Raw genomic sequence first — 17,984 nt, forward strand, 5'->3', positions numbered from 1 at the left:
TGTCCAATCGGCCATACACACGACCAAACATATCTGCTGAAACTGGTCTGCGGACCAGTTTCAGCAGACATGTTCGGTCGTGTGTACAAGGCCTTATGCCGCGTACACATGATCGGAATTTCTGATGAAAAAAGTCAGATGGACATTTTTCATCTGAAATTCCGATCGTGTGGGCCCCATCTGACTTTTTCCATCTGTGTTTAGAAATGGAACATGTTTTATTTTTTTTCTGATGGAAAAAAAAAACCGATAGGAAATTCCTATGGTCTGTGTGCAACTCCGATGGGAAAAAAAAAACAATGCATGCTCAGAATCAACTTTACGCATGCTTGGAAGCATTGAACCTTATTTTTCTCGGCTGGTCATAGTGTTTTACGTCACCGCGTTTTGGACGGTCGGAATTTGGTCTGACAGTGTGGATGCAAGACAGCTTGAATGGAATTCCGATGAAAAATTCCATCGGACATTCCAATTGTGTGTACGGGGCATTACTCACCTCCTCCTGATATTTATCTCTGGACAGATAACAAACTGAGAATTATCTGGACTGTACTGGGATAAATATGGTCTAGTATGTATCTGGCCTCTAGATGGACAGTTGGATAAATAGCTCTATATTTAGGATGTATCTGGTCTATAAACCAGAGACTCTGGATGGACAGTTGGATAAATAGCTCTATATTTAGGATGTAGCTGGTCTATAAACCAGAGGCTCTGGATGGACAGTTGGATAAATAACTCTTTTAGCTAGATTCACATAGAGTTAGGCCAGCGTATCAATAGATACGCCGACCTAACTCGGAATCTGCGCCGTCCTAAGTTGAAGTGTATTCTCAAACAGAGATACACTTAAACCGCCGTCGTATCTTAGGGTGCAATATTTAGGCTGGCCGCTAGGTGGCGCTTCCATTGCGCTCGGCGTAGAATATGTAAATCACTAGATACGCCTATTCACGAACGTACGCGTGCCCATCGCAGTAAAGATACGCCATTTACGTAAGGAATTTTCAGGCGTAAAGTTATTCCGTCAAATAGCTGGCCTAGTCAATGTTAAGTATGGCCATCGTTCCCGCATCGAAATTTGAAAATTTTACGTCGTTTGCGTAAGTCGTCCGTGAACAGGGCTGGACGTAATTTACGTCCACGTCGAAACCAATACGTCCTTGCAGCGTACTTTGCCGCAATGCACACTGGGATATGTACACGGACCGCGCATGCGCCGTTCGTAAAAAACGTCAATCACGTCAAGTCGCAGTTAATCTACATAAAACACTCCCCCCACATCCTCATTGGAATTTGGCGCGCTTACGCCGGCCTATTCACACTACGCTGCAGTAACTTAGCAGGCAAGTACTTTGTGAATACAGTACTTGCCTAGCTAACTTACGGTGGCGTAGTGTAAATACGATACGCTACGCTGCCGCAAAGATGCGGCGGTCTATTTGAATCTAGCTACAAATTTAGGATGTATCTGGTCTATAAACCAGAGGCTCTGGATGGACAGTTGAATAAATGGTTCTATATGTAGGATGTATCTATGTAAATATTACAATCCTCTATATAAGTGTATATCAGCATCTTCTGGAGATAAAAGACATCACAGTGACTATGGAGGAAGAGGACGGACATGACGGGGTTAACTGGGTGTAAATATATGATAATATCTTATTACCTCCTCTGCTATCGGTTGCAGGAATATCTCCCTCCACTTCCAGCATGCTTTCTACTCTCGAGAAACTTTCTGTCTGTAGAGGACATCACTTCCTGTCTGTAGATTAAATTTCCTGTCTGTGTTGACATCACTTCCTGTTTGTATCTTCTATCACTTCCTGTCTCTGCATTCCATGGACAATAAGTGAGATCACCACCTTGTAGAGAAAATATGCACTGCAGCCGGTGTTTTTAAATCCGTTGACAGATGCTTCTTGATTTTTTTCTTTAGCTTTGTTGCTTAAAGTGGAACTTTGGTCAGAAAATAAGGGTCCTGCCAGGCTCACCTGTAGGATGGCCCCTTTTGCACATACAGCTATATAAATTATTAAAAATAAGTGCCTATCAGTGTTTAAAATCTAGTAATATACCATCTATTGTAAAGCGCTGCGTAAACTGTTGGTGTTATATAAATTCTGTATAATAATAATGTATAATAATCTCACTTTTCTCTGCACATGCTCATTTGCTCTTTATTTTCAGGCATGGTGCAGAATTTTCAGAGGACAATCGGCTGCTCAGGGGCTCTGAGCTTCAGCAAAATGGCCGCCTCTGACCAGAAATAATAGGAGCAATGCTGGAGACAATTTACATTGCACATTTATTTTGGTAGCATAATTATTCATGTGGAATGTATGTTTCTTTTTATTTATTTATTTATTATTATTATTACCCCCCGTAACAATTTCCCATTTTCCGGTTTGGGATTAATAAAGTATTCTGTATTCTATATTGTATGACGTTGTTTTGAGTAAAGTTCCAATTTAACGGCATGTCATACCGCTGTTATATAAAAACAGCAAGGACAAAACAGCTGACTCCTAAAGGTAATGGGCTACTTTAGAATGGCCTCCCTTTTGCGCTGCTCATGTGCGCCCTCTAGAGCATGCAACAGTGTTCTCTGTGATCACTCCATCAGACACAGCAGATCACAGAGCAAGGCACAGGACCAATGAAATTGGCCTTGTCGCATGTGATCACCGTGACCAATCACAGCCATCACAAATGTGACCAAAGGCTGCTTGTTGGAGCCACAACTCTGCTTCATTCTTCCATCGATTGTCTGTGAGAAGAAACAATGTTATCCCAGTGATCGGCACAGTACAGTGTCACCAGAGCAGCCAACCAATGTCCCTGATCACTACCAACTGCAGTACACTATCACCACCCCAGTACAAAGTCACTAGACCAGTGCAACCAGTCACAGTGTTCCTGATCGCTGCCACCCCAGTACAGTGTCAATAGATCAGAGCAACCAGCAACAGTGTTCATGATGCGTAACCCTGCACACCAGAGGCCATTGGTATTAGGACATAACTTTCATTCAAATTATATAACACATCTCTGGACTGTATTTATAAAGTTATAGTTTTATAGTCTTACCTTTTACCCCATGAAATGTCTGTAATGATTTATTTGCACATATGTCTATCTAATATATCCTTTATCATGTATTATGTATTTATATGTGTTACAAGATTTACCAGTGTTTTTAATTCTTATGTACATACTGTACCTTGCTCAGTTCTCTTCACAAGCTGGCAGGAAACTTCCAGCCGGCTAGTCTGTGTATATATACACCACATCATTAGGTGTTGTTATTTGCTTGAGAAGGGAGCCTGCATGCCCCTATGAGGTTTAGCCCTGCCAGTGTCATCCTTCTCCTGGCTGCCCACCCACTTCTGGAAGGACTTCGGCCAACTTCCTCCTCTTTTAAAATACAGTCTTACTGCACTCAGAGGCGCTTCTCTGCTTTTGTTTTTGTCCTTGTATATTCAGAATCTGCTAATCTCCACCAAGAAGCCTGCCCTAGTGCCTTGAACATTTTTGGACTTATGCCTTAAAAGTATACTGCTTGCATATTAGGTATTATGACCAAGCATCTGCGCCTATAACCTCCTGTTCTTATTTACTACCAATGGCCTTTGGTGCTCAGGGTTACGCACCCTTCGTTTAGTGAGCACATAATCAATCAAGGCATTAAAAGAAGTCTCACACATGTGGCATCCCCATACCTGGGAGGGGTAGAAGAATGTGTTTTGGAGTGTAATTGTTAGTATTCCCATACTCTGTATTTACATATTTTATTAATTGACAAATTTGTGTAAAAAAAGGAACATTTAATTTTCTTTCAACGTGTGCCAAAAAAATGAAATACCTTGGGGTGTTACCTCTCCAAATTGTGGTAATTTTGTCAATGTTTCTACTGTCTTTGTGTTTCAGGGCCTCCAAAATGTAATAGGTAGGTCAGATAATTAGATGTGTAATTTTTGACCCTTGAAAGCCTGAGGATACTCCTTGGATTTTGGATCTTTCTATGTGATCAGGCTCTGTAAAAGTCTCACATATGTGGCAACCTCATACTGGGGAGGAGTGTGTTTTTTGGGTGTGATTGGAAGTATTCCCATGCTGCATGTTAGAAATTACTGGTTAATTTGTTAAATAAGATTATGGCAAACATGTACAACTTCAAAAAAGCTCACCTTGTGTCTTACTTTACATCTTAGAAAGTCTACTTTCCAAATTTTGTGGGGTTTTTACTGTCCTTGTGCTCCATAGTCTCCAAAATGTGATAGGTAATCTGGAAATTAAATGTGTTGTTTATGCCCCTGTAGTGCCCACCCCGAAGAAGCCCCTGTTTGCCCAAAGTTCATTTCCCAGTTTAATGCATAGACAGCCAGGCACGCAGCAACAGTCACTCTTTCTGGCTCAATAAAACAATCTAGAGGTTTGCTGGTCTGCAGTCTGTACACAATGTTTCTGCATAACTGGATGCCCCCTTCCAATATCATTCCAACATTCACCACTGAGCTCTCCAGACCAGATCCCAAGAGAAATCCCTTGATTAGAAAGGATCCTCAGAAGTAGCCCCCTAGCTCTGGACTAGCTGGGACCACGATGAACACCTAAAGAAGACCATCCACTGGGCTGCTGATTTGCTTCATCCAGCCCACTACATTCTCGAATCCTTCAGAAGGTAAGGGGAAATAATCAAACCCGCAGCCAGCGAAACCCAGAACAGCCCAAAGCAATCACAAACTGCTCCACAGCCATAAAGAACTACATTTTTCCTAATCATTCTAGCAACCTATTTAGGAGGGTGATAAACTCCTTAAAAGTCTGAAGGTACTCCTTGGATTTCGGGTTTCTCTATGTGGTTAAGTCCTTAAAAATTCAATATATAATCAGTTCAAACATTAAAAATGTCTCACATATGTGTAATTCCCATACTTGGGAGGAGTAGTAGAATGTATTTTCTGTAGTAGTTTTTTGTTGGAGCTATAATGCCAAACACATCACAAAACTCTATCTGCATATAAAACTACCCCTTTTGGATATACATAAGCAGGACCTGAAGTTACTTCTGAACGACAATATATTAATGGCCTCTTTCCTGGACTTTTTGTCCTCCCTATGTCCATCTATTCAGCTGCCTTGATCATCAGTACATGGGCTCCAGTTGTTGATGTAAATACTGATAAATAATAAAAATGAAAGTAATGGAAGAGATATTAACAGTCTCTCATACAATTCAAATGAATGCTTTTTGTTTTGTACTATATACTTACCTGAGTAGTGGAATATATTTTGGGTGAAATTGTAAATATGTCCATACTGTCTTTATGATATTTTATTAATTGACAGGTTTGTGTAAAAAAAAAAAAAAAAAAATTTCTTCCTGTATTTTCTAAAAACTTGTGGCAGAAAAATGAAATCCTCAAAAGACTCACCATGACTCTTAAAAATATACCTCAGGGTGTTTATTCTCCAAAATGTGGTCATTTTGTGGGTGTTTCTCTTATCCTGTCACTGCAGGGCCTCAAGAAATGTGACGGGAAGTCAGCTGCAACATTTATGCACTTTGAAAGCCTGAAGGTGCTCCTTGGATTTTGGACCCCTCTATGCATCTAGACATATAAAAAGTCTCACACATGTGGTATCCCCATGCTTGAAAGGAGTAGAAGAAAGTGTTTCGATGTGTAAGTGTAAGTATACCCATGTTGTGTGTGAGAAATAGACTGTTAAATAAAACCAGATTTTATTTCATTTCTTTATTTTTCAAAAAGATTGTGGCAAAAACTTACAGCATCAAAAAACTCTGCATGCCTCTTACTAAATACCTTGGACTATTTACTTAGGTGTCATTTTGGGGGTATTTTTACTGTCATGGCATTTTAGGGCCTCAAGAATTGAGATAGGCGACCTGAACATCAAGATTGATTCGTTTTTTTAAATACAGTATATATACCATAGTTTGAAGACTTTATAACTTTCACACAGGGGTTTATTTACTAAAGCTGTAGAGTGCAAAATCAGGCTCACTTCTGCATAGAAACCAATCAGCATCTAACCTCAATCTCCCAGAAAATTGTGTTCCTTGATCTGGAGATCTTTAAAGAAGGAGATATTTTTAAGACGTGCAATTATTTCAAGCCCTCTGACAGAAACGGGTATATTCCGTTGGATAGCTGCCGTCAAAAAAACTGGCTCTGCAACATTCCTCCAATAATGATTTTTTATCACAATCAAATATTTTGGCTGATAGATTTTCAACAAAAAGGATACAATAAGGACACTAAGGTAAAGGAAGCTATTTAGGGGAAAAATAATTGTACCTTTACTACCCCTTTAAGGGATGTGATCGCCCCAGGGGTGATCGATCCACCTGTCTTTAAGGAAAATATATTTTTTTTCATTTCTTACAGGCTTTTATGCCTGTGGATGCTGTCACGCATGTAAACAATTTAAATTTAACATCAAAAAACGTAAGGAATTTGCTTCTTTTTCTACAAAAAAAATCCTATACAATTAGAAATCTTATTACATGTAATAACGTTGGGGTCGTCTATATGCTGGAATGTAATTGTGGGTACCAGCATATAGGCCGTACCTTGAGGCCTTTCGAGTATCCGGATCGGTGAACATGTGAATAATATCAAGAGAGGTCTTCGAACTCACAGCATTTGCAGACATTTTCAGCAGTGCCACAATAAGGACCCCAAATGTCTGAAATTCTGGGGGATCGAAAGAGTAGATCGACACTGGAGGGCTGGAAATTATATCCGCCACATTAGCCAACGAGAATCTTTCTAGATAGTGGAGGCCAAAGTTTTGACTCCCGATGGTTTAAATGTAGATTTCGACTTAAACTGTTTTATCTTAAATAAATGAGGTCCTCATTACTGTGGATTAAAATATATATAATTTGATTATTTTTTTTGTCTATATTTTTTCTATTTATCTTTTTTATATAATCTGACTTTATTATATTATTTATGACTATTTTGATAGATCTTTTAGTAATAATCTTTAGATTAATTGGTAGGAGAATATTGCTTTGTATTTATTATGAATATTATTGTAATGATTTTCTTTAGCCACAAGAAGGCGATACTCTTATTTCTATGTTTCTTCTTATATGTTATTGGTTTAATTCCTGTGCAGGTTGCAGGATGAACATATTTTAGACAACGTGACCATTTGAGATTTATAATTTTAACTTTTTAGCACAGATGTTTCTCCTGATTGGCTGATAAGTCCTTTCTGGATTGGCATTTAAATCGATGTTTTGAGCCATCTAGTGAATGGTCGGCCATGGTTATGGAAGCGGCGCTATTCGACGGGCTGACGTGTGACGTTTTAGCCATGCTCCGCCATGTCTTTGGCCGCTACTGTAGTTGTGTGGGCCGTTACCATGGTGACAACACTCTATAAATTACATGACAGGTGCCGCTGAGGCAGATGAGGCCTCCCCAAGAGCAAAGGCCGCATCTGCCACAAATACGAAGTTAAGGCCCTCCACATTGTCCTGAGCAAGTTCCAAGTGAACGTAACGCGTACGGGGGAAGGAGCTGCTTATGATGTCACCCGCTGGATTTGTTATTGCCGTTTTTAAACATTTTATATGTGAGTAGTTTTTTAACTTAATATCTACAATAAATCAACTGTTATCAAACAGAGAGCACTTAGATCCCGCGTTTTTGACGTTTTTTTTTAACGGCGCATGCCCCGTCTGTAAAATATCCCAGTGTGCATTGCTCCAAAGTACGCCGCAAGGACGTATTGGATTCGACGTGAATGTACATGACGTCCAGCCCTATTCACGAACGACTTACGCAAACGACGTAAAATGTTCAAAACTCGGCGCGGGAACCACGGCCATACTTAACATTAGCTACGCCTCATATAGCAGGGGTAACTGTACGCCGAAAAAATCCTAACATAAACGACGTAAAAAAATGCGTGGGCGGGACGTACGTTTCTGAATCGGCGTAAATACCTAATTTGCATAATCCTCGCGTGACTATACGGAAGTGCAACCTAGTGGCCAGCGGGATTATGCAGCCTAAGATACGACGGTGTAAGACACTTGCACCAGTCAGATCTTCGGGATATCTATGCGTAACTGATTCTCTGAGGCGCATAGATACGACAGCCCGCACGCAGAGATACGACGGCGTATCAGGAGATACGCCGTTGTATCTTGTTTCTGAATCCGGGCCTTAAAGTGTAGCGCTGTGAAAGTTAATAGATGGAATCAACCATCAAAAAGAGGGTGACACCAATAAACCTATAAAAGGTGTGAGAATCATAATGTGCACATGAAATCGTTAATGGACCCTTCACATATATAAACAATGCATATAGCCCAAAAAGGAGAAGGGATATATTAAAGTGTAACTCCACATATATCGTGAAATATATGAAAAAAAAGGCGAAATCAACACAGATGCACTCTGTCAAAAAAAAAAAAATTACAAAAAGATAACCAGCAGTGAAGTTAGTGCATATATACCATAGTAATTAACATAAAACAACTGTGAGGAGTGAAACGAACAGTCCTCAAACACAGATCATCAAAGTCAAACAGCTTGTAAGCATTGAAACAGTTCGTCAGATGAGTGTCCAAATGGAGGGGGTCTTGTCCACACTGTACACCGTACTTCTAAACGATCTCTATATGCTGGGTGCTAAAGGAAATGTCACCCAGGAGTGCCTTCACCAATGTGCAGGGGGAGAAATAAATACTCCTACCCTCCGAAGTGGACCCAACTCACCATACGGCGGTGGATCACCTGCGCTTAGTCACACCAAGGACAGTAGGGACTGGATCTGTAGAACACCTCCTTTTCTCCACTGGAACCAAAACTTCTGTATCGGATCAACTGCTGCAGCATCCAAATCCGGTATGTTGAGACCAAAATGTATCAAGCTAGGATTGCGTCAAACTTGAGAGGCATGTAAAAAGAACAAAAGGCCTCCACATAGTCAATCCAAAAAAAGCTGACAAGCTTTATTCAAAACAAACACTCCAATGTAAAAACGATCAAAAAAATATAAAAATACAAACATTTAAAATATATAAATATTCATCCGAAATGAACAAAAAACAGAGAGAGGGTAAATGTTAAATGTATGTAAATGGTAAATGTATGCGTGGTATAGGCAGCTGGTGCTGGCGTGCCGTCCCGACGCGTTTCGTCTAAAAAGACATCAACTGAGGTGCGACGGTCTTCAAGTGGTTATTAAACAATAAAAAAAAAAAGCTAGAATCTAAATAAAAACATGTATAATTCAAGATAATAAACAAAACAAAATAATGAAATATTTGTTTGACCAATGAGAAGCCGGCTTCTTCAGTAAAACATAACAAGAACAATAATGTACAGAAACCGATATCAACCAATAAGAAGTGTTGTCCATGTATTGTCATATCTGGCCATGTATTAGCACAGTTTAGTTGTATGGTGCGGTCTGTGTGAGTGCGGGACCGAGTCATCTCTGTATGTTTAGAGAATCATATTACTAGAATTCAATCCCTGCAGACTCAGATCTATCAAACTGAACTTGAAAAACATTCAATATATTCCACCCCTCCCCCAACACACCACTGTTATCATGAGAAAGGTCGTTATCTCATGTGAGCTCTCTGATGTAGCAAAAGGTTTTTTTTCGACGTGAAAGATTTCCCGCACTCTGAACATGAATAAGGACGCTCACCCGTGTGAATTCTCTGGTGATACACAAGGGGTCCTTTCCGTGAGAAAGATTTCCCGCACTCTGAACATGAATAAGGATGCTCACCTGTGTGAATTCTCTGGTGGTTCACAAGTTCTCCCTTCGACTTGAAAGATTTCCTGCACTCTGAACATGAATAAGGACGCTCACCCGTGTGAACTCTCTGGTGCTGCACAAGGGGTCCTTTCTGTGAGAAAGATTTCCCGCACTCTGAACATGAATAAGGACGCTCACCCGTGTGAATTCTCTGGTGCTGCACAAGGTGTCCTTTCAACGTGAAAGATTTCCCGCACTCTGAACATGAATAAGGACACTCACCCGTGTGAACTCTTTGGTGATCCACAAGGTTTCCTTTCAACGTGAAAGATTTCCCGCATTCTGAGCATGAATATGGACGCTCACCTGTGTGACTGTTCTGGTGTCTAAGAAGACTTTTTTTTGCCGTGAAACATTTCCCACATACTGAGCATGGAAAGGGACGTACACCTGTGTGAATTCTCTGATGTATATGAAGGTTTTGTTTGCTAGTGTAACACTTCCCGCACTCTGAACACGAATAGGAACGCTCACCTGTGTGAATTCTCTGGTGCGGCACAAGGTGTCCTTTCTGTGAGAAAGATTTCCCGCACTCTGAACATGAATAAGGACAGTCACCTGTGTGAACTCTTTGGTGATCCACAAGGTATCCTTTCAACGTGAAAGATTTCCCGCATTCTGAGCATGAATAGGGACGCTCACCTGTGTGACTGTTCTGGTGTCTAAGAAGACTTTGTTTGGTAGTGAAACATTTCCCACATACTGAGCATGGAAAGGGACATGCACCTGTGTGAATTCTCTTATGTATATGAAGGTTTCGTTTGCTAGTTAAACATTTCCCGCACTCTGAACATGAATAAGGACGCTCAGCAGTGTGACATTTCTTGTGTCTAAGAAGGTCTCTCTTTTTTGTGAAAAGTTTCCCACACACTGAACATGACAATGACCTCTCTTCTGTGTGATCTCCTTCCTGCTCTGAAGAAGATTCCTCGGGAATAGACGGATCTATTAAAGTATTTCTACTGTGAGATCTTAGAGTCCTGGTATGTGATTTATCAGAAGATTCCTCAGACGTATTCCGGACATTATGGTCATCTGCTGAGAAACAATTTTACAATAAATGTGGAATCTTGTATTCAGGAGTCATATATGTTGGTCTAGTTCTAAATCTTTGAGCTCCGGAATACAAGTAGGAGCAATCAGAAGAGAAATAGAACTTTGTGCATTGAGGACATTGTTATTGAGGAACAGAGAGGGACCTTTCATATGGCCATCTCCATGTCTGTCTGTCCACATGCAAGGTGATTAATGTGGCCAGTCTCTGGGTGGAGACCAAACCTGATTTAAGCCAGCCAAGCCTGCAATCTCAGTATCTCCTCCTTATTTGTTGGGAACATGACATTATATTGAGGAATGGAGAAGGACCTTTTATATGGTGTACAGTATCTCCTCCTCATTTGTTGGGAACATGACGTTATATTGAGGAATGGAGATGGACCTTTCATATAGTGTCCAGTATCTCCTCCTCATTTGTTGGGAACATGACGTTATATTGAGGAATGGAGATGGACCTTTCATATGATGTACACAAGTGGTGGTCAGTTTGCTGGACGTAGGGGGCCTGAAGTGTAGCCCCTAATATAACCAAAGGGTGGCACATAATATTCAGTGTATATAAAGCTACAGAAATCTGTCAGACTGAACATATTACAGTAGTATGTAGTAGAGACTATAAACATGGTGCAAATGAGGTCGGAGACTGAGGACATGCTGCAGTAGGCAGATACTGTGAATACGTTCCATGATAATTCTGTTACAGTTTTATTTACAAATCATTCCTCTCAGATTGGTGTTCTTTACAGGACATGGATGAGGTACATCGATGATGTTTTTACTGTCAACAGTTAAAGACAGAGAAACCTTAAAGCGGGAGTTCACCCTAAAAACAAATTTCTAACATTACATCCAGCTCACTACCGACATTGACAGTATGCAGGTTTTTTTTTTGTTGCTGTACATACCTCGTAAAGCTATTTTCTTAGCCGGCTTCTGGGTAGTGAATCCCGCAGGAGTGGGCGTTCCTATGCCGCAGTTAGTGATTGACGTGATGACAAACACTACCCCCCCCCCCCGTCGCAGAAGCAGCGTCATAAGTTGCCGAAAAGCCGAACGTCGGTGCGCAGGCGCCGTATAGCGCCAACACGACGTTCGGCTTCTTTCGGCAACTTGTGACGCTCCTTATGCGACGGGGGGATAGTGTTTGTCATCAAGTCAATCACTAACTGCGGCATAGGAACGCCCACTCCCGCGGGATTCACTACCCGGAAGCCGGCTATGAAAATAGCTTTACAAGGTATGTACAGCAACAACAAAAAAACTGCATACTGTCAATGTCGGTAGTGAGCTGGATGTAATGTTAGAATTTTTTTTTAGGGTGAACCCCCCTGCTTTAAGGTTTCTTTGTCTTTCCTGTACCGAAGGATAAGATGTTCTCTATTTTGTACATGAGCAACACAGATTGCTTGAAATTAAATAGAAAAAAAATCTCTGTATACGGAAGAGGGGATTTGTTTTTAGAGCTCTGTGGATGAAGAATTGTCTGGCTCTAGATGACTCTGAAAAATGACTGGATGTTCTTCTTATGATTACTAATAATTGTAGGAAAACTATTTTAGAATGTTGATCTGGTGAGCTATCTGATTGCCTTTTGGGATCAGGGAGGAATCTTTATAACCTAAAGAAGATTAGGCCGAGCTTTATATGGACATTCTACCATCCTGGGGGTCAGCTGCTGCTTTGACATTTTTTTTTTTCTCTTGTGAATTCAGTAGACATCGACCTTTTCTCCTCTGATGTAACAATGTAAATACAAACTTTATACTCATAGAAATTAAATAAAAATGGGAACTGGTTCTATATTTAGTGTTTATTACTCACTTGTGTCCATATGTAGAGAAGATTTCTCCTGTTTACTTTCCTTAATTATCTCCCCCTCCTCCATAGACTGCTGATCTCCACTCACCAACCTCTCTTCTTCTTCCTCTTTATCCTCAACTTTGATATCTTTCCGTTCTTCATTCTAAATTCCAGAGATGATAAAATATAACATCTGGAAACACTGCTGCCAATAATAAGAGATGACATAGAAGAATGTTCTCCCATAGAATTATTTTTTAGTTCTTTGTGCCCAGCCCCATCTACCTGATCTCTTGATCTCCCATTCTCTGTATATTGGAGATCTTCCTGTGTAGAATTGTGGGAATCCAGAGGACAACCCTCCTCCATAGACTGCTGATCTCCACTCACCAACCTCTCTTCTTCTTCCTCCTTAATCTCATCTTTGATGTCTTTTAGTTCTTCACCCTAAACCCAAAGATGATAGAATACTTGTATAAAAAGGAACTAGTCACAAAGAAGAATGTTCTCTCATAACTTAGAATACACTTTTGGATCTACATGTTCAGTCCCACCTACCTGATGATGGTGTGGGATGATGTGACCTTCCTGTGTGGAATCCCGGGAATACAGAGGACGGGGACATCTCTCTGGTGGGTTCCCATTACTGGATCCATCTGTAGGAAACACACACACTGACTGAATACATTGTTTCTATGTGTTTATCAGATGATGGGGGATCTAGGTGGATCCTCCGTACTGCTCTCTCCTTTACAATAAAGTCTCCTCTTACCCGGTGATGTGAGGGGCGGCTGATTCTCCATCATAACGTCCTTGTAGAGATCCTCGTGTCCTTCTAAATACTCCCACTCCTCCCAGCCGCTGGGTGTTAATGGCTCACCAGATATTTTCTTCACCACTTAAAAATCCTGTGTAAAGATAGAAAGTAATAACAGTGATCACCAAAAATGTCCCAGAATCCTCCTCACCTCTCTGATCAGGCTTGTATTTTATTATTGGAAAAAAAAATTATGTCATGTGACCTCTCAAACTCTTATGCCGCGTACATATGATTGGAATTTCTGATGAAAAAAAAGTCAGATGGACTATTTTCATCAGAAATTCCGATCTTTGTGGGCCCCATCTGACTTTTTCCATCTGTGTTTAGAAATAGAACATGTTTTATTTTTTTTCTGATGGTCTGTGTGCAACTCCGATGGAAAAAAAAACCCATGCATGCTCAGAATCAACTTGACGCATGCTTGGAAGCATTGAACCTTATTTTTCTCGGCTCGTCGTAGTGTTTTAGGTCACCGCGTTTTGGACGGTCGGAATTTGGCCCGACAGTGTGTATGCAAGACAGCTTGAATGAAATTCCGATGAAAAATTCCATTGGAAATTCCAATTGTGTGTACGGGGCATTACTCACCTCCTTCTGATATATATCTCTGGACAGATAACAAACTGAGAATTATCTGGACTGTACTGGGATAAATATGGTCTAGTATGTATCTGGCCTCTAGATGGACAGTTGGATAAATAGCTCTAGGATGTATCTGGTCTATAAACCAGAGGCTCTGGATGGACAGTTGAATAAATGGTTCTATATGTAGGATGTATCTATGTAAATATTACAATCCTCTATATAAATGTATATCAGCATCTTCTGGAGATAAAAGACATCACAATGACTATGGAGGAAGAGGACGGACATGACGGGGATTACTGGGTGTAAATATAAAATAATATCTTATTACCTTCTCTGCTATCGGTTGCAGGAATATCTCCCTCCACTTCCAGTATGCTTTCCACTCTCGAGAAGCTTTCCATCTGTAGAGGACATCACTTCCTGTCTGTAGATTACATTTCCTGTCTTTGTTGACATCACTTCCTGTTTGTATCTTCTATCACTTCCTGTCTCTGCATTCCATGGACAATAAGTGAGATCACCACCTTGTGGAGAAAATATGCACTGCAGCCGGTGTTTTTAAATCCGTTGACAGATGCTTCTTGATTTTTTTTCTTTAGCTTTGTTGCTTAAAGTGGAACTTTGGTCAGAAAATGAGGTCCTGCTAGATCACCTCAGGCTGGCCCCTTTTGCACATACAGCTATATAAATTATTAAAAATAAGTGCCTATCAGTGTTTAAAATCCAGTAATATACCATCTATTTTAAAGCGCTGCGTAAACTGTTGGTGCTATATAAATTCTGTATAATAATATTGTATAATAATCTCACCCTTCTCTGCACATGCTCATTTGCTCTTTATTTTCAGGCATGGTGCAGAATTTTCAGAGGACAATCGGCTGCTCAGGGGCTCTGAGCTTCAGCAAAATGGCCGCCTCTGACCAGAAATAATAGGAGCAATGCTGGAGACAATTTACATTGCACATTTATTTTCGTCGCATAATTATTTATGTGAAATGTATGTTTCTTTTTATTTATTATTACCCCCCGTAACAATTTCCCATTTTCCGCTTTGGGATTAAAAAGTATTCTGTATTCTATATTGTATGACGTTGTTTTGAGACAGCTGACTCCTAAAGGTAATGGGCTACTTTAGAATGGCCTCCCTTTTGCGCTGCTCATGTGCGTCCTCTAGAGCATGCAACAGCGTTCTCCGTGATCACTCCATCAGACACGGCAGAGCACAGAGCAAGGCACAGGACCAATGAAATTGGCCTTGTCGCATGTGATCACCGTGACCAATCACAGCCATCACAAATGTGACCAAATGCTGCTTGTTGGAGCCACAACTCTGTTTCTTCTTACATCGATTGTCTGTGAGAGGAAACAATGTTATCCCAGTGATCGGCACAGTACAGTGTCACCAGAGCAGCCAACCAATGTCCCTGATCACTACCAACTGCAGTACACTATCACCACCCCAGTACAAAGTCACCAGACCAGTGCAATCAGTCACAGTGTTTCTGATCGCTGCCACCCCAGTACAGTGTCAACAGATGAGTGCAGACAGTAACAGTGTTCATGATCCGTAACCCTGCACACCAGAGGCCATTGGTATTCGGACATAACTTTCAATCAAATTATATAACATATCTCTGGACTGTATTTATAAAGTTATAGTTTTATAGTCTTACCTTTTACCCCATGAAATGTCTGTAATGATTTATTTGCACATATGTCTATCTAATATATCCTTTATCATTTATTATTATGTATGTATATGTGTTACAAGATTTACTAGTGTTTTCAATTCTTATATACATACTGTACCTTGCTCAGTTCTCTTCACAAGCTGGCAGGAATCTTCCAGCCGGCTGGTCTGTGTATATATACACCACATCATTAGGTGTTGTTATTTGCTTAAGAAGGGAGCCTGCATGCCCCTATGAGGTATAGCGCATGCTCCGAAACGCGTTGCATTCTGGTCCCGAGCCCTGCCTGTGTCGTCCTTCTCCTGGCTGCCCACCCACTTCTGGAAAGACTTCGGGCAACTTCCTCCTCCACACAGGGACTTCTGTCACATTCCATCTGGCGGTACCAGCAGCTCCCGCAGCCTGCTCCAACTGGCGTCCTGGACCTACACCTATTGATCTGCCTGTTGTTTACCCATCTATTGTAAGTAGCCCTGTTGTGGGGTCTTTTAAAATACAGTCTTACTGCACTCAGAGGCGCTTCTCTGCTTTTTGTTTTTGTCCTTGTATATTGAGAATCTGTGTAAAAGTAAACTGCGCCAAGTAGGAAACGAGATGCCAGGCTGGTAAAAGGCAATGATGATAAGTAATATGAATAAAAAAACACATCCAGTCCAGTAAAAAGTTTGTAGCAGCACCACCGTGTGTCAGCAAAACTTCAGTGTGAATATACCACCACCAAACGGAAAACCGTTTACCAGAACCACCCAAACATTAGGCTGTAGATAGATTTTATTCAAAAGAGGCTCCACATCAGATTAGCATCAGACTGGGGAGGGATCCAGGGAGCAGATCTCGAAATACACCACATCAATGAATGAACAAATCCTCGGTATATAAAAAAAACGGACCATAGCGTGATACCGTACAAATTTTTAATAAAAATGCATAAGACATGTACTTACAAACATCTCATGATTAAAAGAGTGTATATGTGCCAGCCGGCAATAGGAGCCCTTCCTCCTTCAGATGGAACGCGGTAGCGTCAGTGTGCGCCTTCCCTGACGACGTTTCGTCATTAACAGACGTTCTCAATGGGGATATTCAGAATCTGCTAATCTCCACCAAGAAGCCTGCCCTAGTGCCTTGGACATTTTTGGACTTATACGCACCCTTGGTTTAGTGAGCACATAATCAATCAAGACATTAAAAGAAGTCTCACACATGTGCCATCCCCATACCTGGGAGGGGTAGAAGAATGTGTTTTGGAGTGTAATTGTTAGTATTCCAATACTGTGTATTTACATATTTTATTAATTGACAAATTTGTGTAAAAAAAGGAACATTTAATTTTCTTTCTACATTTTACTAAAACGTGTGCCAAAAAAATGAAATACCTTGGGGTGTTACGTCTCCAAATTGTGGTAATTTTGTGAATGTTTCTACTGTCCTCGTGCTTCAGGGCTTTCAAAATGTGATAGGTCAGATAATTAGATGTGTAATTTTTGACCCTAGAAAGCCTAAGGGTGCTCCTTGGATTTTGGATCTTTCTATGTGGTCAGGCTCTGTAAAAGTCTCACATATGTGGCAACCTCATACTGGGGAGGAGTAGAGGAGTGTGTTTTTTGGGTGTCATTGGAAGTATTCCCATGCTGCATGTTTAATAATAACTGGTTAATTTGTTAAATAAGATTATGGCAAACATGTACAACTTAAAAAAGCTCACCTTGTGTCTTTTACATCTTAGAAAGTCTACTTTCCAAATTTTGTTGGCGTTTCTACTGTCCTTGTGCTCCATAGTCTCCAAAATGTGATAGGTAATCTGGGAATTAAATGTGTTGTTTATGCCCCTGTAGTGCCCACCCCGAAGAAGCCCCTGTTTGCCCAAAGTTCATTCCCCAGTTTAATGCATAGACAGCAAGGCACGCAACAACAGTCACTCTTTCTGGCTCAATAAAATAATCTAGACGTCTCCTGGTCTGTGATCTGTACACACAATGTTTCTGCATAACTGAATGTCCCCTTCCAATATCAGTCCAACATTCACCACTGAGCTCTCCAGACCAGATCCCAAGAGAAATCCCTTGATTAGAAAGGATCCTCAGAAGTAGCCCCCTAGCTCTGGACTAGCTGGGACCACGATGAACACCTGAAGAAGACCATCCACTGGGCTGCTGATTTGCTTCATCCAGCCCACTACATTCTAGAATCCTTCAGAAGGCAAG

At 40.8% G+C, this 17,984-nt stretch overlaps 1 protein-coding gene across 1 annotated transcript in view; it reads right to left on the bottom strand.

Moving 5' to 3' along the window:
• LOC120910537 (zinc finger protein 420-like) overlaps positions 1-17,984 on the bottom strand; it is a 53,427-nt gene that overhangs the window by 22,883 nt on the left and 12,560 nt on the right. The window contains exons 2-4 of the mRNA XM_040322295.1: positions 12,967-13,128; positions 12,703-12,844; positions 9,626-10,863 (exon numbers count right to left, since the gene is read on the bottom strand). Of these exons, the coding sequence (XP_040178229.1) occupies positions 9,626-10,863; positions 12,703-12,844; positions 12,967-13,050 (1,464 nt within the window). The 5' untranslated portion in view covers positions 13,051-13,128. The remainder of the gene's footprint in view (positions 1-9,625; positions 10,864-12,702; positions 12,845-12,966; positions 13,129-17,984) is intronic.

Source organism: Rana temporaria, chromosome 8 (assembly GCF_905171775.1).
Source record: "Rana temporaria chromosome 8, aRanTem1.1, whole genome shotgun sequence".
Lineage (NCBI taxonomy): Eukaryota > Metazoa > Chordata > Amphibia > Anura > Ranidae > Rana > Rana temporaria.